Source organism: Saccoglossus kowalevskii, chromosome 5, assembly GCF_978046115.1.
Source record: "Saccoglossus kowalevskii chromosome 5, keSacKowa6.1, whole genome shotgun sequence".
Taxonomy (NCBI): Eukaryota; Metazoa; Hemichordata; class Enteropneusta; family Harrimaniidae; genus Saccoglossus; species Saccoglossus kowalevskii.
The window spans coordinates 12,075,588-12,096,036 of record NC_140645.1 but is presented as its reverse complement, the minus strand read 5'-3'; the positions used below and the strand labels follow the sequence as shown (position 1 = coordinate 12,096,036).

The 20,449-nt window shown below is 35.1% G+C and overlaps 1 protein-coding gene across 1 annotated transcript; it reads right to left on the bottom strand.

The window, feature by feature from the left end:
* Positions 1-6,949: 6,949 nt before the first annotated feature.
* Positions 6,950-17,579, bottom strand: LOC144363363 (NXPE family member 4-like). Its single transcript, XM_085498719.1, has 5 exons — positions 17,532-17,579; positions 10,114-10,403; positions 8,862-9,410; positions 7,844-7,884; positions 6,950-7,677 (listed from the first exon to the last, which is right to left on the bottom strand). The coding sequence occupies exons 1-5, from the start codon at positions 17,577-17,579 to the stop codon at positions 6,950-6,952; spliced, it is 1,656 nt and encodes a 551-aa protein (XP_085354845.1).
* Positions 17,580-20,449: the final 2,870 nt, after the last annotated feature.

Sequence of the window (20,449 nt, the reverse complement as noted above, 5' to 3'; positions counted from 1 at the left end):
ATGGAATCCTTCATTCTAGTAGGATGTGATGATTCATACTGTAAATAACAATGTGAATCAGTAGGTTTTGTGTAAATTGATGTAGAAATCCGATCACCATCTACCTTAGTAGAAATATCGAGAAATGGTAGTGTTATTTCTGATATCTCATGTGTGTAATGTATGGCGGGATTAAAGTTGTTAACAAAGTCAATGAACTGTAATAACTCATCCCGACTGTTTGACATGGCACAAAAGCCATCATCAATGTACCTGACATAAAATTCAGGTTTAGTGCCTTGAAAGGACGACAAAAATTAACTCCTCTTGATATGACATGAATAAACATGCATAGCTCGGACCAAAACAACTGCCCATAGCCACACCTCGTTTCTGTATATAATATTTACCATTAAAAGAAAAACAATTCCCGTTCAAAACTAATTCCGCTAAGCGCACCAACACAAACGTAGGAGGATCCTTAACTGCCCTTTTATTCAGAAAATGCTGTAAAGCCAACAGTACATCAGCGTGCGGGATAGATGTATAAAGTGATTTTACATCCATAGAAAACAAAAATCTGGGTTTATCCGGTGTGAAACGAAATAACTCTAGTTTCCTAAGTGCTTCATTAGTATCCTGAACATACGTAGGCTGTGACGCAACAATTGGTCTCAACATTGAATCCAAATATCGAGCTATGTGCTCAGTCGGACAATTACATGCTGAGACAATGGGTCTACCAGGATTGTTTACCTTGTGAATCTTAGGTAATAGATAAAAGACTGAAGTCCGTTGTCTGTGCACTATAAGATTTTTGGCCTCTTTCGGCAAATCACCTTTAGCAATATAGCCATTAACCACATCTCCTATTTCCCGTTGTATTTTATTCGTGATATCCACATCAAGTGCCCGGTAGGAGTCTGTATCCGATAACTGCCTCTCTGCCTCCACCAGATACAAATATCTACGCCAAACCACCACTGCCCCACCCTTGTCAGCTGGCTTAATAACAATTTCATCACGTCGTGACTTTAGAGAATTTAGAGCGTCACGTTCCTGACGAGTTATATTGCTACTTTGCCATTTCTGATTATTAAACTTAATAGTATGTATTTCTCGTCTACACACACTTATATAATGATCCAGAGTATCATTACGACCAGGTGGTGGTGTCCAATAAGACACAGATGGTGGTGCTACAAATAAACGAGCGTTGTGAATAGTATCCATGTCCTGGCTAGCTTCATCGCGAAATTACAAACTCAGACCACTAAAGAACAGACTAGCAACGCCTATTGTTTTAGGTGTGACTTGGGGATCACGTCGGTACGATGCGTACCACGGCAGATCTTGTTGGTAGTTTATTGACACAAGCTTACCCGAAGATTCCCGAACGTACTCACATTTACCTGCTTCGTGTGTTTTCGCAATGTCATTCTATTGCAGAACGCGCAGGCGCATACTTTCATATCTAACCGGAAAAAAAACATCTATGTTTTCTGGCCATTCTATCGTTGTCGTTTCCGTCAATTTTTGGCTGAGTTACGGCATTTTTAATGTTTCCTACTTTCGTTTACGATATTTATGAATATATAATGAGCAATGTATAGTAATATTTCACGTTACTTTGACTTTTCCCAACATTTATCACTTTTCCCAACTTTTTCTATATAGGTCAAATGGCGGTGTTGGCGTCGACAGTGTTCCTTTGTGTGGATGATTCGAACTCTTTTTGGACATTGCGTTTGAAAACTTGATCAAGCAAGTTGAGATTTAAATGATCAAACTGTTTTAAAACCGTTGATATCGAACTGAGGCTGTACGTGAATTGCTAAAATACAGACAGCGCCTTCAACGTCTATCACCGAAAATTATACTGCTTGAATAATATATGATCGCACGTGTGCAGCGCCCTCAACGCTTTGTTAAAGGCATGTACCATATCAACTTAATTAGGGACAAAATCAATAATTCAATGTAGGATGACTGTCTTAATTGCTTTACCCAAAGAATGTGTTTATCCTACAAAAGTGAATTAATTTCAGTTAGAACAATTCATGGAAGAAAAAATAGAGGATGTACATATATGGTGCACCTGTGATTGATTTTCAATATTTTCCTTGAATAGTAAATATTTTTGGTACATTTCTTCAGAATACACTCATGATTTCACCAAAGGTACCTTGAGTTAATTCTTTGTTTTCGGATGGATATTCACAACATTGAGTTTGTTGCCCATTATAGTAATATCTGCAAAACACATTGCTTATGTTTTCTATGTTTTGCTATCACCATGATCAAAATTGTGTATGAGAGGCATCTTAGTGTATCAGTGACAGTACTACACCTTGCCCAAGGGTGACCTGAAGTTTTTGTGGCAAGGGAAACCACATTCTTCCAAGTCCAAAAATCCTGCAATCTGATGCAGTTTTAACGTCAGTCCGAGGACTTATTTCATGAAAGTAACCTTAACAGCATTGACAATGCATTGATAAATGAACAAAGAGCGTATGGGTATGTATCACCAGACAATTTATATGGATGGTGATTTATATTAAAACCATTAATAAATATTTATATATCGCACCGTTTTTCAATTTCATACAGTGGCAAGTTTAAATCATCTGACTCATGCAAATACAAGATTAGATGTGGTGGAGATGGTTTATTAACATCGTTGTTTTTGAATTTTGTGCTAATGACATTTTTTCATTTAGTTGGAATGGCATCGTGGCTGACCTTGATACTGACATTAAGTATACCTGCAGAGCGGATATTGACTTTATGCACAAAATATTAGCTTGAAGACCCCAATCACAAAACCTTACAACTCCCGCATCGATCAAGTGTTTTAAAAGACGTTCCTGACTGGGTGAGGTATGAACGGGTTACGAAAGAGAGGTTCAGCAAGTAAACTAGTCGCACGAATATCAAGATTGTGTCTCTTGTCTACTGGTTTCTAACAATGTAGTAAGTCTGAATACAATTGTGGGAAATGAAGAAGTGATATATTGAGGTTGGGTCAAAGCCGATGGCGTGCATACATTAAATTACTGTTAGCGGCGTTAGCAAATCTGAAGAGAGATATATTTGAATGTATTTAATACGCATGGTGTTAATTCGTCTAGCTAGGTTAGTAAAATTCTGCACACCGTTTTCTAAAGATATTTATAATATTTCGGCCGGGACCCAATAGCGTCCTTGGCACAAACATTTAACAAATGTTTTTGGAGGGAAGTAATTATGTCAGGTATATGGGGATAGGCTGTGTATTCTCTATAGTAAATGTGAAGATAACACATTGTTAATAACAAGCAGGCGCCCTCTACATGACACGCTGGTTGCAAAATGAGACTAACATTCTATTTTATTTTCGACCTTTTGTCCAAGCTCTGTCAAGTTCTAGTCCGTAAAAAGCTTGATGTTGCCCAAGTACATCCCAACATTTAATTTAATTCAGTTTCATTTAATGCCCAGTAGCTAGATGATGTTTCTTCGCCACGAGCTAACCATAACCCTTCTAATTCAATCATGTATACAGATCCATTTCCCTAATTTCTCGAAATCGCGGCGGCGAGTGATGAAAAAATCGACGTCTTATAAATGAGCTGTCAATTTGCAGTGACGACCATTACTATTCGGGATTGTAATACCCTCGATAATATTTTCTTTTCTGATTTTATCAAGTAATGGCTCGACAGCAATGACACAAAGAAGTGGTGATAATGAACAGCCCTGTGTATATCCTGCGAATTTAAAACAGGGGCTGTGAGGGAGCTGTTTATTATGATCAATGATTGTGCATTATAACGGATATAGCTGATGACAGGATGAAACTCAAAAGCTTTCAAAAGTTTAAAAAGGTATTCATGATGAATCCGATCAAGAGCATTTTCCTGGTCAATCCCCAGAGAAGATGTATTAATGTTGGAATAATCAGTACAATCACGACGTAAGTTATTATTGTCATCAATGTGACGGTTTGGAATGCTGCTTTAATCAGAATATATAATTGAACCAATAACAGAGCGGAGACGTAGTGACAATGTGTTTATTTGTTGTAGTCACTACAATGCAGACTCGCAGGGCGCCAATTTTTTAATAGTGTATTGTCTCCTTTCTTGTGGACCAATGACACTTCACAATTTCTGATAGTATCCCATCAATACTATGGGTACGCCCAACAGAGAGAAGCTGGACCGTTTTTCTAAATTTATCATACGTCATCCAGGTCATCACGGTCACTTTCGCTAAGCTATGGTAAGACATCAAGAATGGTGTCTTGTGAATTTTTATCAGTGGTAACAGGGTTATACTAGTTTTTGTAAATGTTTCTAGTGATATGTAGTTTTCTTTTGTTTAAGGTGAAATATGTTATTTTTCGTACTATTCTGTTTTTCAAATTGAAAAAGTACGAGAAACATCGCATCCATGCAAAAATCGGTAGCGCGCACGCGTGTTATAAGCATTATTTTTATCATGATAGCTCTCGGGGAATGTTCCGCTTCCCATGCTGTTTTCCATATCATGAATTTCATTGGCATTCAGCATGGCTTTATTGTTTTTGTAATTGTTATTTTTTAAGTGACAATCTTGTGTTAGTCATTTTAATTTTATATTTTACAATTTCCCCACCAACATTGTAGATTTATAAAACTGTTGCGATGAGTTTGCCAGTATGTATGTCAAGTAAATGTGTTCATGTATTCATCAAACCCAATAACCATCCGATTAGCACAGGCCTTGTCAACACACGAAACCAACGACATGATATTTGTTCATTCTTGAAGCAACAATAGTGTTGCTACCTTCGCCTAAATCAGCCGCTGCTTTGACACATGTTTGGACTGGAATCCCTTCAACACTTTCACAACGAACCACATGGTTTCTTGTCAGACAAATATCAGGCGTGCTCGGAGCCTTCGTTTGAACAGCCGCCATCCTGGCCACGCAGCAACAAGTAGAAACGTTAACAATGAAGCAATGTGAAAAGATGGAAAAAGACTAGCCAGTTGCCCGACAGCAGGAGCGTTCAAAAAAGCACGTTTTCTTCCGACCAGTAATATTTCTATTCATGTTTCTGTTGTTAATAGAGCACATTGTATTTAAAAATAAAATTGTATTTTAAATGTGTGATGAGTTTGTCAAGGTTTGTTCTGCTCTTAAATACTCAAACTATACTTTCTGGTTGGTCGGTATTAAGAGTTTAAATATCCCACTCGGGAAAATGTTGAGGAAGTGAACAGTAAATTGTAAAATGAACTGTCTAGGAGCTTTGTGTTTTGTGAAAGTTCGACGTAGAAAAATAGAATAAATACGAGTTGGTAACAGGATTGAAATGTTCTCATGCAGAAATACATAATTATAAGTTCGTGTGTCACGTGCACACTCTCATGCAAGTAACGTAACGTTTGTATCATAAAATGTGATCCATAATTATTTGTATTTTATATATGTATACTAGCCAGACATTTATAAATAAATAATTCAGTATCCCTAACAATTTGCCATCACGTTTTATTAGATTTTCATGTCAAACAGCTGTTAAAAAACAACAGTTTTTATTGATATAGTAACATAGAATCAACATTTGCCTCTGACAGGATTAAAACGTGGACGTTGCGTGTAACACATGTACGGGTACATAAAGCTCAAAGTAACCAGCCAAGCTTGGCACAGTCCCCGTTAGTTATCTAATTTTGCCAATGAGTACTTGTGCATGTTGAGAGATATTGATCTGAAACAACATTAATAAAAACAAAATGGCCGCCCTTCAACCAATTCGTTCTAAAAAATAAAATGGCGTGCACAAGAGACGCAAAATGTTTAATGTATGAACCATGTTTGAACATAATCCATCCACAAACGCCAAGATCCGGTTACGGATTTACGGCCATTTTGCTATTTTGAATCAGAAAGTCAAATCAATATGTCTGTATTATCTATGACATGATGTATAATGAATATTTAAAATTCGAACATATTCAGTTATAACATGGTAGAAATATGGCAAAATAGCGGCCAGTCGGCCAATTATTGTTTTCAATCTGAAAAATAAAATGACGTGCATTAAGGTCACATAGTATCCAACATATGCACCAAGTTTGATTTTGATGATATTTCAGCACAAAAAATACCGCCATTCATTCATTTTGAATCAGATCTATAAACAAATCGGATGTGCATATGTAATATTACGTATGATGCATGTGTGTAATCGGCCCAGGCATGTTTAAAATACATGTCCGGAAGCACGCACGGATGCATGGATACACGGACACACATAAATCAATCCATATGTCCCCGTTTTTGGACTGCGTCCGAATGAATACTAAATATATTAATGTCGAGTCCTCGGTTGATTCAATCAGACAAAATCTTTCCTCGAGTCATGAAAATTAACTCGGGATTAAAATATATTGTTTACATATTTAGTTTCAAAACTAGTTGTTCCGCTCCGTGTGTGAATGTAATAAAGGTGTAATTTCACAAGTTTACACAAACAAGTTATGAATTGAAATAATCTTATATTACTTTTAACTTCTTTGAAAAATATGTCTACGAAAATAATTGTAAATTGGGCATAGTTAAATAATCATACCAAATAATAAAAACATATGTTTTTTGTAGTTACTGATATATCACACAACATCAATTACAACATTAAAACTAACGTGTTGTTCTAGATTACAATTAAATTGTACAAAATGATCAATCCCTGCGCTTAATATAATATAATTTCAATATTTGTATTTAGTGCTTCTTCATATTATATGTACTTACTTTATTCCGTCAATGTTAGAAAAACTATTGCTGCTGGTTAAACCGACTATTCATGGAATCCAGTCAACAATATCTAATGAATAGGCCTACTAAAATCGGCAATGACTATCAATAATGTATTTACTACAACATCCGCAGTTTCTACCTGTTTTGCCCAATATATATAACATAACATATAACATACCTAAGTCATCACCAACTCAGGACAAATATACGATAGCATAAGATGCACTTCTTGAACTATAACGCGGGTATTCATGTGAACATTGATGTTCTCAAACGACGAAATTACTAAATCCCATATATCCCAAAAACGCACTCCAATACCACCAAACACACGACGTATCATTCTGTTCATGTCATAGAAGACCCAGTTACTACTATGCACACTTTGCTCTATAGATTCATTGTCACGCGGATGTGATAGTTTTATCAGCACAATTGATTTGGGACATCTTGACAGTAGATTTTGCACAGCCAATTTAGCATGATATAATCTTTCTAAGTATGCCCGGTTTGTGAAGGCACCAAAATGGTATGCAAAGTTTAAAACGATGACATGATTTGCAATAGAGCAATTTACCTGAGAGATTCTGTCTAGACGATCACTTTCTAAAACCCCTTTTTTGAATCGCATGACAGCATTTGCTACCATTGGAAAAACAAAGGTAGAGATAATGTGTTTTATTTTGAATGTATTCTTCAGTACCATTCCTATTTGCATTAAAGTTGAATCACCATAAAGAATGATCTGTTTATCAGCTAGACACCTTGCTGCTTGGTCTATCGTCCACTGCTGACTTTTACATACCAGAGGCACAAATACAGATTTGTTGTACCAATATCCATCGCTCAGCGGTATACGCAAGTCTGCAGCGCATGGTTTCAGTTTTTCTTGTGGGAGCAGTGCATCTGATATGAGAATATGTATTAGGGACAAATGGCAGCATGAAGACATTAAACTATTAATTTAACACTTATCGTTACCTTATCGTTCAGTATTTCAATTATAATGTATTAATATTAAATAGATTCCATATTATATAAATAATTATGCATAATTTTAAAGTCGCCGTACCTTCGATTTGTAATTTCAATGATAACTGTTCGTTATATTTTCTGTAAAATTATAAACAAGGGTTACATTAAACATAATTATTGCACCACAAGCATTTACTTTCCACCCAACAAGTAAAAGTCATCAGTTTATGTTATATATGCATTAATTTATTTAGTGTAATGTTTGATATCGCCCTCCAAATCATCCGGTCTTCTCCATGATCAATATGCTAATTGAATGCATCTTGATTGTTCATTGTCAAGGGCGTGTTAAATGACTTCGTAATTTGGAAAGGAGAATTGTGTTTCAATTTGTCCGCAATGATACATTTCAGGATACGCCGATAGGCATATGTACGCAGTTAGTTGGTGCCAAAAATATAAAGCAGATTGTGAAATAGGAATGTAAAAGCTATGATAAGATACGTCATAATTCAAATGAATAGCCACATCAAAGTAGAACCGTAGCGCAATCAAGCCATCTCAAAATTTGCGTCATTATATTATGCATAATAGAATGACATGCGCAGTTTGGAGTGGATTAGCGCATTTTGGAATTGCAATATAAACACTGAAATCTCGCATGGTAAAATTAAATGATTTGGCTTCTAAAATATAACGTACCATTAAATGACATACTTTTAATTTTGACATGAATATGACAGCATATCCCAACAAAGGTCAAAGGCCAGTTGAGGAAGTTCTGTTTTTATTAAATATTATATCAAAGTTGTTCTTTTAATACGGCATTCCATTCTAATGATATGTAAATATTTGTAGACGAGGGCACACTCACAATTTGACGACAACCTGACGTATACATGCAGAGAACATTCCAAACTTCAAGAGGTTATTAATAAACGTGCTATAATCCCCCATCATCGCGAGCCATTGGAACCATATTTAAACATATTTTAAAATAAACATCAAATGATAAACGTGACCATCGAGCCCCGATATCAAGAGTTTCGACACAGCTAGGTGTTTAATACATATATCAGCTACACACTCATATCACTTATAAACATCATACTAACCTGTCAAATATATACTTTAAGTCGGAAACCATGGCAGCAGCTGCTACATTAAGACTTTGAAGCTTCATAGTAATGTTTTCTATCTGGTCACAATCAAAGTACTGTGGTTTATCGCATATAATAACCGTTTTTCCCATTGCATGTTGATTGACATATTCACACTGATTATCCCACACGCCTTCATTAACCAACGCACAGTTGCTTCTTTCATTTGAAGTACCGTTTGTGTACTCGGCGTTGTATGTTATGAGTTTCTCTTTATTTTTTATCATGTTCTGCAGAAATTGTACACCTTCCCTGTTGAGCGTGAGTCTAATAGAAATATGTGCGTCACCGGCCCAGGCAGCATAACAAAACACAGAGTATGTTCCATTATCATAGTCGATAACACGACCAGCTGTGCTTTTATTGAGAGCCTTGTTCGACATTACTAGAGAAACGAAATCTCCTCCTCTGTCTCTGGATCGACCATATTCATCAAACGTTATCATGACCACATGAATGAACCCGCCTTTTTTAATGTCACTTCGCCCGCCGTATAATGTCACCCTATATAATTAAATTGAAAACACGTAATTATGTGTTAACCGTAATTGAGTGTTGAAGTCGACCAAGAATATTCGGGTATTGTATAATTAAATGTAAAGTTGAAAATTGTGTAACTCAGTTGCGATTGATGTGTTTGTTTGAAATACCATGCGCTTCATTACATGCCCAAAATTAAATCTAGTTATGTTTTCGTTATCGTACATCCTATTAAATTGACAGATGGCATATTTATATAAATTATACATTCAAATTAAACTTTAAAATCTACCTCTGTCGAGTAAAATAGCAATATTCATAACTGAATTAACTTATTTGATTCTTATGTGTTGCTCTACTTTTTTAAATAGAGCTAATAAATTTGTATATTTGCCGAATTTCGTGCCGTTTCACAATTTAACAATAAGGGGAAATGTTTTGTGATTTCTTACGATACTTGATTAATTTTTTCGGTTGCTCTATGTAGGACACCCACACGTGTGAGCGCCCGCCTTGTTCAAGTCATTTCATTTGTCCCTTTAACAATGGCCGAATCATGCTTTACGAATTTCTACATCAAATGCTGCAATTAGAAGACAAAACGTGAGCTTGTTTTTTTTAGAAGCTTGAGCTAGAACTAAATAGGTGGGATTGATATTTCAATCTAACAACCCTTATATGAATATAATACTTTTTATACATGAATCGTGCATGTTGACAGTATTACCTTGTTTTATTCATTGATGTTATACTACGCAATCCATCACCTATATCGAACGGTTTGCTCATATTTATTCTAATAGCTTCATGTTCAGTATGTAGATGTGACCACTCCAACTCGTCTACGATTCCTATCCAGTCCATGGCAAATCGATTATAGTTATCATACGGGAAAAGATCGCGGCTTCGGTAGGCTACTTCTTGATTATTGCCGGTAGAAAAAACATCTCTCGGAATGGTATGCGGAGCCGATTCAGTGTTGCTACAAAACATTACTGGCACAACGTTGAATTTTCTCTGTCAAAAAAGAATGTTATAGCGTTACGATATTAATTGTTTGTATTCCGTTCTCGCAAAAGTTAGTTTTTATAAGTAGATATAACATCGAGGACGTTAATTTTGTTATCGAGGCAACTGTGCCACATTCTAAATAGCGGATGATTAAGTATAACATGATGTCATATTTTGTGAAGAGAATGAGATCAAACCGCCATATATTGGTATTATGGAGCATTAATCAAAACAAGGTGTAAAACCTCCTTACAAACACACATTTAACGCACTAGAAATGACTGGTGTGGGAGAAATGTAGGGTGTATCACGAGTCTCAGCGTTCCAGAGTCTAAGCCGCCTATTCCATGATATTGGTCGCTTCTGACTAAAATCATGTAAATGACGATGTGGCACTCGCGTGAGGGTGCCACTTATGGGCCCGCCTTTATGTGTGAAGACGTCGGAGTCTCAGGGCAAGTGCAACGCGTTGACTAAACGGAGTCTTGATTTCCTGAGTGACAATTCTCCTACATGTATATATTGACAAACCAGATAAAACGTGAAAAAATAAAAAATAAATACATGGAAAATGGCAAGAATCTAAATTGAAAGTATGAACCAAATGATATAGTTTGAAATTTGTTAATAGCGAGAGGCGCGGTGGACACACTGATATGATTGGCTGAAACGTGCACAAAATTCACAAATTAGTAAACAAAAGTCGGAGAATAATGAAAGAAGTAAATAAAATTACGTAATCATGTGTAATAGATAACATAACTAATAACGGTCAAATGATTCAAGTCATGTATTTCACGGCTTACTCATCAGTTGTGCTTCTTTTCTGGTCAGTATTCTCCTGATACACGTACAATACTGCAGAAATTGACCCATAACTGTTGCTAATGCGTCCTTGGTATCGTAGACACCACTTTGACATGAATGTGGCGTGGAAATGCGTTACCGAGTAAGAGTTGTACACTTCTTTCAACCTCTTTCTGATCCGAGTATTATCGTGGACTTCTGCGTCAGTGTGGAACTAGTGCTTTAATGTTATTGAACTGTTGCATTTAATTGAATCTGTATTGTAGTGGTAATAATAGGTTATTACGAAGATACTGCAAAGTATGCACGACGACTGTACAGCGGAACTATCGACTACTAATCTTTGCCACATGGAAATGTGGGCCTGGTCATCTATTTCGTGGCAAGTATACACATACAAAAAGTAGTCAGTTTTGATTTTAGGAATCAGCTTGTGGCGTTCTTGCCATATGGAATTCAGATCGCCGTTATTTGTTTTTTGATTTGCAATTCGTGGTATATCCATGTTTGATTAAAAGGATATCACTCCAGACAGTGTAATGACGAGTCGCGTGTTTCGGCAGTTTTTGGTTTGTCGCGAGAAACTTGTAAATTTCCCTCTTTTCAAATGTTTGAAGTGGACAATAAACCATTAACGGTTAATACATGTTATTTAAAGTAGATTGTATATCATGTTGTTGCTAATTCCAATCGGGTTAGGGTGAAAGCATATTATGAAATAGCGAAGGCATATCATGTCATGACAATATGATAATATATCATGGCGTTCCATACACATGTAATCACGCGTTGTGTTTAAATTAAGACGCAAGGAATTGTACTCACCACATACAAATTACCAAAAACAGCAACTATGATTATTAAAATACCACAATGGCGCATTCTCAATACGTTTCTCATGCTGAATTTAACTGTATGTAGATCATCGATTGTACAGTAGTATGTATATTGCGCAGTAGGAAATCCACAGTGGTTTTAACACGATGACGAATATAATATTAAATATTGGATATTTTCGGTTCAGTGGAACAGTATTAGTATAAGGTACCACCTGCATTTTTTACTAAACCGATAAGGGAATTCGGGTGTTTATTTAAACTGCGTGTATAGTGATCAGTGTTTATATTTAAGCATTTCGTCAACCAAACGTATTATTGAATTTTCATAGCAAAGGGTGGATTGCTGTATTATTATTCATTGAGATTACGATTTTATTACATGCGTCCAGTCTCGCCTCTAAAGCTTATTTCCCATCGACACGATGTGCTTATGCACTACGTATTTCATTTCAACCAAATGGCGTTAAGCAAAGGTGATATATGTAAATAATTTGTGGAATAATGTGAATTTAATTTAATTGAAACAATTACATGTCATGTTTCCACCAGATATCTGGATATTGATATGATTATAATTAATAGAATTATATACGTAATAAATGTAAACACACCATGGATACTTACATTGGAAGTTGGTTTCAAACAACATGTCATAATCTGCAGTACTGCATGAACACTATCGTTTTTGTTCGCCATCAAAAATAATTTCGTCCAGCATAGGACTAACTTCAAATAGAACAAAGGGGAGGCTGTGTATCTAGTAATAGCGCTGCTTCATAAAAAGTGGCCGCACTGCAGCGATAATTAAAGTTTGTGGATTTTACAGCAATGACTTGATATTAAGCATGGTTCATGAGTCAGTGAATTGAGCAAGAGTGTTTTGATGTGAAACTAAGTTGTTATGTTTACTTATGTCAGCAAAAACGTGTTATCCCTAATATGGTTTCACATACGAAGTAATCTGGTATGAAACAAGAACTTGTTGTTCATATATATAACATCATTTACTGCATCTAAGAATACAACTATACAAAGCTAAAATGAATACCATGTTTTCTGTTATACATAAAATACATGTATTAAAATGTAAACAAGTGCAATTTTATGCATGTACGGGACAAAACATTTTTGTAAGCCTAATTATCGCGAACAGACTCATTGCTCACATTTTGGCTGCAACATTGAAAGAACTTTCTTTCACACGACGTGTCTACAAAACAGCTACAATAAGACCAAGATGAATTAGCAGGATACATTGAGACCGAAGCTTCATTTGGAACTTCATGACAATAAAAGGTAATACCAGATGTTTCACTAAACACTTAGATGAGTATTACCATCCAATAACTTCCATACCAAAGTTAGGCTATCTTGCATTTTGCTAAATTCCCTAATATTTGCACAGCAGAATTTTACAATCACAAATGCTATACACTGATCACAAAAATGTGTAATGGTTTAGTGTATATAGTAAGTTCATCTAAACGAAATCCACATATAAGATTTGTCGTCATTATTATAATAAACAAATTATATTTTGTAATTGTTATTTATTATACATTTTAATTATCAATGTTTATATTTAGGAATAAGTACTTCCTTGATTATGTGATATATTTATTGTGTATTATGATTACTGTCCAATGATGTGAAGTGCTTAATCATACAAAGCACCATTTGACATATTTTGCTCATTAACACTTTTAAAATGATAATGTTTTTTTTATCTGTTATATGTTACCTCAGCACGCAACACGTTATATGTTTTCGTTGCGAAAACTGCTTACGAAAGGTATCTCAAAATGTTTGCAAATTAAAGAAGTAGCAATCTAAATTATTGTTCAATATTTGTTTTCATATTATATTTATTGTGATATAACATTTCTAGATAACATTTAAATGGTTATGTATTACCAGAGTTTCGCTTAAATTATACGCACATTTGCACAGGTGTGTATTAAACACTATATTAGATAGAATAGTCCTAAAGAAAATCAATGAAATGATCAGATCACAGGGAATTAACGCCTGTCTAGCGCTGTGTCACCCAACTTACTAACTCGAGCAAGGATAACAACATCGTACATGTTAAATACCATCAGCTATGAATTTGTACATGTACATGTTATGCACACTAGCAAAATATATGAATATATTAAGCTGTTTATTATTGACTATTATTACTGAAATCATTAAATTCGTCGCAAAATGCACAGTATGTCTGCTGAAAATAGTGACATGTGTGCGCATTTTTTTAATAAATATTCTGCATTCAGTCGACAATAAGCATTGTGTTTATTATGGATTCATACCGTGGATGGCATACACAAGTTTCAGACTATCTAATATTGCAAACAAAAATAGTGGAGTAAATAAATAAAAAAATATTAATTTCAGAGAAACATGCTTATACAAAAAAAAAATACTCTGTTGCAATCCATTTCTCACTCAATCCTATCATCTGTAGTGTAGTGCTATTTTAAAACTATGTTTACCTAAACAGAGTTGGGTTATATTATGTAAAATGTTATTGTTTTTACGAAATACGAAAATGAGACCACATACCACTAACACAAAATGAACTGCATTTTCCTGATAAACTCTACCATTGCTATGATTTTATTTTGTAACTCAGATCATGTATGCGAGTGCATAAAGTTATTAAGTATGCAATGAACTTGAGTTTATTCAGTTATTGTAAAAACCTGTACATGTAGATAACAAATCAGTACACAACTGCCGATGCTGGCTCAATTTATAATTTACACTTTACACACGGTTCGTAATGGATTAGCAATATCATCATACCTTCAGTTTTCTTTAGGATAACTCCCAGTTCCATTCTTTCCTCAGAACATCTAAAAAGCATCGTTCGCTTGAAGTTGCTGCTTCTTTAACGAATATGCTATTACGACACAATTTACTAGTTACTTGAACGTGAAACATATATTTATTTTATTTTATTTTATTCTGATATATTATGTTGACAGCTTTTTAAAGTTTTGGTAGTTGCGAATGTCAAAATAAGGTTCTGACCCAATGCCTATACAAATTTCGTTCAAATCTCGTATTAGCTACAGCCAATCACAGCTAGCCTTTTATATTGGCCGCCGGCGTATTCATTGAAGAAAATAATTAACAAATAATTATAATGTACTAGCAAGATCGTGTTGCGACGCATGGGTTTCATTTTGAAGTCAATCATCTCAATCAACAGTTAGCCAGGGAAAATGCCCGGAAAATATGGTTACATCCTCGGGTCATTTTTTTCAATTTTAAGGCAAAAAAATCATGTGCTGTCCTGTACTGCGACGGACCGTTTAATTAATTTGTCGTTTTACTGACGTGTTCTTGACCATATTTTCTTGACGGCCACACATGTACTTTCTAGATCGTCATTGTTCCGGCGATCTAAATGTAAGATTGCCTGCCGAAGCCCTGTCCAGCAGGAATTATTTGGGGGTGGAGGTGGCTGCTACGACTGGCATAAAATACAACTGCAAATTTTATTTTTTCGGCAAATTTGAATGCAACTATTGCGTACTTGATTTGCAGTAACATTTAGATTGACTTTAGTATTATTACTGTCACTCGCACCTCAAATTGTTAAAGTGTGAGCAGCGCATACTTTTCGCAGTTTGGCAATAGTCGTTCTCATCGGTGTTGGTGATAATTTGTTTATCCTATGCATTTTCTCGGAAATTTTTGTTGACCTTTGATAATTCTCACAAAATATCAGTAGGAATTTGGAAATTCGTCATAAAATAATTTTGTTTCAAAATTCTGCACCACCACATAGAAAAATGTCAGTCGTGAAGATAATATCATGTGTAGATGAGGTGCGAGGAAGTGATAGTTTATCGCTCTAGTAACAACTGTTTTGAAATTCATATTTTTCAGCGTAGCAATACTCTATGGACAATCTTCTTGTACATTATATTTTCCCCATCAATTCAGATGTACAACTCAATAAATTAACTTGCATAAACCATTAATAGAAAAGTACTAGTATACTTTTTATGTACAAAGAGATTACACATCATTCTACAATTTCATCCATATTCGTTCACTTGTTACACCTGTAAGTTTCGTCCGGGCTCACGTAGAATTTGAAAGTAACTGTTACACAGTAAAATAACTCAGTTGTGATTTTATGCACGGGCGATCATTACAATGCTATACCACAGCACTTACCAGTCACTTGAAACTTTAATGAAACTTTAAATACAATAATATTTGATGATTAAAACAAGTTTCTTACTCAGATGGTCATATGAGATTGCGGAAATACGTTTTAAATTATGCCGAGCCGCGGGCCAGTGACGGTGAACTGTACATTTGTGTCTCTTTTATTCCGCTTTAAGTGGCAGCAAATGACCTGATATTGAGAACGCTAAAACATAATAACAATAATAAACTCTCCTCCAACCTATAATTGACTAAAGCACAGTTAGTGCTCCATATATGTACTCGGCTGACGTCTCGCAAATATACGTCGTTCAAAGTGAGCTTTCGTCCATTATTGGTCGGCGGGTCGTTCATTATTCTTTAATTAATGAGTCACTGTGTTTATCGTCGATTTTAGTATTTAATTCCTCTGTTATTTTTATTTTCGAACAAATACCATATTATATAAAACACATCTGCTGTATAATATAATGAAATTATTAAATCAAAATCCAAATCAATAAATAAGTACATACTAGCTTTTTCATTTCAATTGTTGAGGAACTCTATGCTCTTACATCACTTTTATGCAGATAACGTACATTGTAAGAGGGCATTCATTCGATAATAAGTATGCCTGTAAGTTTTCGTTTTGGAACAATACGTTATGGCGTAAACGAGGAACAGGGCAAAATAAATTAGTTAGAAACGACTAGCTCTGGACATATGTGAGATAACATGAGATACACTTCTTGTACTATGACAGTGTCAGGCATGTGAACAGTATTTGTCTTAAACGACGATAAAACAATATCCCATATATCTAAAAATATGTATTCCAATACCCCCAAACACCCGACGTATCATTCTGTTTATGTCATAGAAAACCCAGTTGGCACTGTGTATAGTTTGTTCTATAAATGCGTTATCACGTGGATGCGCGAGTTTGATGACAATTTTTGTAGTGGGACACCTTAACATTAGACGCTGAACAGCCAATTTAGCCTGATATATTCTTTCTAAGAACGCTCGGTTTGTGAAAGTACCATAATGATATGCAAAATTTAAAACGATTACATGATTTGTTGTGGAGCAATTAGATTGAACAATTCTATCCATTAAATCAGTTTCTGAAACACCTGTTTTAAATTTAACTACAATGTCTCCAGTTCTTGGGAACACGAAGTGAAAGACAATATTTTTTGTTTCAAAAATGTTATCGAGCGCTTTTTTTTATTTGCAACAATGTGGAATCACCATAAAGAATGAGTTTTTTTATCATCTAGACATTTGGCTGCCTGCTTTTTCGTCCACTGCTTACTTCTGCACACCAGAGACACAAATACAGATCTATCCTTCCAATACCCATCGCTTAACGGCACAGGTAAATCCGTGGTACATGGCTGTAATATTTCTGGCGATTGCAGTGAATCTATTATAAGGAAATAACAATGCTTTTATTTTTATTGTGGGGTTAATTCGTCTTGCTTACAATCACAATTAATGTATACCTGATTGTTCACCATATAAATAATTACATCACGTTTATTTCAATAAACTCATCATATTAGTTCATCGTGGTGTAAGTCAGAAAGTACATTTAACCAATGTGATGCTTCTATCTGAAATACTTGATATACCGCGGTTTTCTAAGTTGCAAAGTAGGCCTCCGACATAATTAACGCACAGTGAAGTTAATTGTCATGTCCAATTGATCAACAAACATATTATTTTTAGTTGCATACTAAGCTCATAATAAAGAACAATTATTGGCTAGTTGAGGTTCAAAATAGAAGAATATACGTGTGTTGAGGTATATTGAATCATATAAAGCATAATACAGAAATTACTTTCAAGATAAGTTTATGCATTATTATAGTTGTGCGTGTGTGCGGGAGGGACAACCTGATTAAAATACTGTAAACACATTGGATACATGCTCTGTTATCGTCATGAACGTATATAGTATTACGGCAAGATCAAATATGCTTATAAACAACGAAACTTACATATTGCGGAAGTTACATTGAAGTTATATCAAGCCGTTTCTATCGAGATGTATACTCATCACAATAAGAAAATAACATAACACAACTCATTGCTTTCACACTATATGTACACATCATACTCTTCTCCGGGTCATTTGTATATGCTAATACATTCTGTGTTTGTTATTTCAGCTCTGGACAAGACAGAAACTCGAATATTGCTGTTGATATTTCTGGTTGCCACAACCATGTTTTATTTTGGCCACATCATACCTGTTACATTTGTGTTGTGTTCTAAAATAGACGCCCGGCCAACAGAAATATCTTTAAAAAGAACAACAGAAGAAGTAATTCAAAAACCAAAAACGTTCATAAGAATTAGTTATCATTTTATGATCTTCGAACTAAAAATTATCTTTAAACTGAATTACTACACCCTACTACTCTGAACACAGTTATTCCGCTTTCTCTCATTTAGAAGTCTAACAAGTTATGTTTTGTTTGTGCATTTCACAATTTGTATCTAATATGCACCGTTTCAGTTATGAAGCCATCCTTTCTATTCGTATAAGACTAACTATTTGTGGTTACAACGTAAATATCAGCAATAAACCATCAAGAACATCAATACACTGTAACAATAGACGGGTTTCTGAATATAGCGCCATCAGTTTCACTGGTTCCTGGCGTCCGTTGAGAATCGTGTAGCTTGCTGTGCTTTTACAATTGAGACAGGAACTAGGAAAGCAGACAGTGGGGGGTTATAAATCAACATGGCGTCCATTTAAACATAATTTAAACGAGATCACTCAATATGGTTCATTCGACAGATTTTGTACAAAATTAACGGCGGTAATACTTGTTCTCGACAAAGTACTTGCGTAAGTAAGTATTTGTTACATACGTTACTCCGTATAACGTCTCGTGCTACTGATAGGCAGGAAGTATTTGTTTAACGCACCAAGTACGCTTAAGGTGTAGCATTCCATAAGTCGAAGATCCGGCGTAATAATCGTTGAAGTCGGAAGGATGGCAGTCGACTAGCACCGAATAATAATTATCATAAATGATAATACTCATATTTTTCTGATCATGAGCTATCTTTTCCACTACTGCAACTCAATCAACGTATCGTCCGTATCGTTCTTCTATGTCGCCCCCAACAGTCAAAATCAAATTACTCCGATTCAAGTGTAATGGATAGCACCAATCCTTTTCGTTATTTGCCCGCGTTAGTTGCCACTGCCAATGGATGGTGGCGGAAACATCAGTGGATGCACTTGAATGTTGATAAATAACGTGACAAGAAGCTTCTCAAAAATTACGTGTTTTATAAAGCAGTGCATACAGATCGACAATTCAAATATAGTCCACTAATTTGTAAGAATCGACGCTGTGTTCCACTTGATATATGTTATTCTACTAAGATATATATAGTGTTAGCAAGGTATTAATTACCATTATTACTACTATCTCTCAGATGTATTCAAATGTCCCTCACACCACAGTTTATAACCGTTCACACATTACAGCCGACTGGTGGTCTTTCTTGTTTCATTTAATTCTGTACCAGAGCAATACATCACAGCATTGACAAGTACATGTTCGACAATAAAATACAAGATGGCTGAATGTCAGTCATTTTAATGATAACAAATCATATTTCCTCAAAAAAAGTAACAAAATTAAATAAAATTATTAAATTGATGTAAGGTGAAAAGGTATTGTTATGATGTTACATTGTGAGGACGCTTCCATAGTAAGTCGTTTGTAAGGAGACTTATATAGACTCACCATATTCAACGGAGTACAGCACAAAATTTCATATGATTAGATTAGGTTCATGCTATATGTGGCCACTTAAAGCTCATAAAACTACATATATACCTTCAAGACGTTTGTCGTAGTAAATAATTTTACTTATATATTTACATGTATAAAACACCTCAGGCACAGTTATTGTTTTGTTGTGTTCCCTTTCTCCGCAGCATTAATCAATTTCCATCGAGTCACTGTTTCGCTATATTCGCAATTTACGTAAAAGTTGAACTTAGCCAGCTGGCGGCTTACACTACATCTTTACGGTTCGAAAATTAACAAACAGAACAATGTAAATGTTTCTAGAAGGCAGGTATCAACGCAACATTACCAACGTCCGGACTAAATCTTAAATATATATGTATATACAAACATATAAACAACGTACAGAAATAATGTTATATATAAATACTTTGAAACAAATGACGGCGGG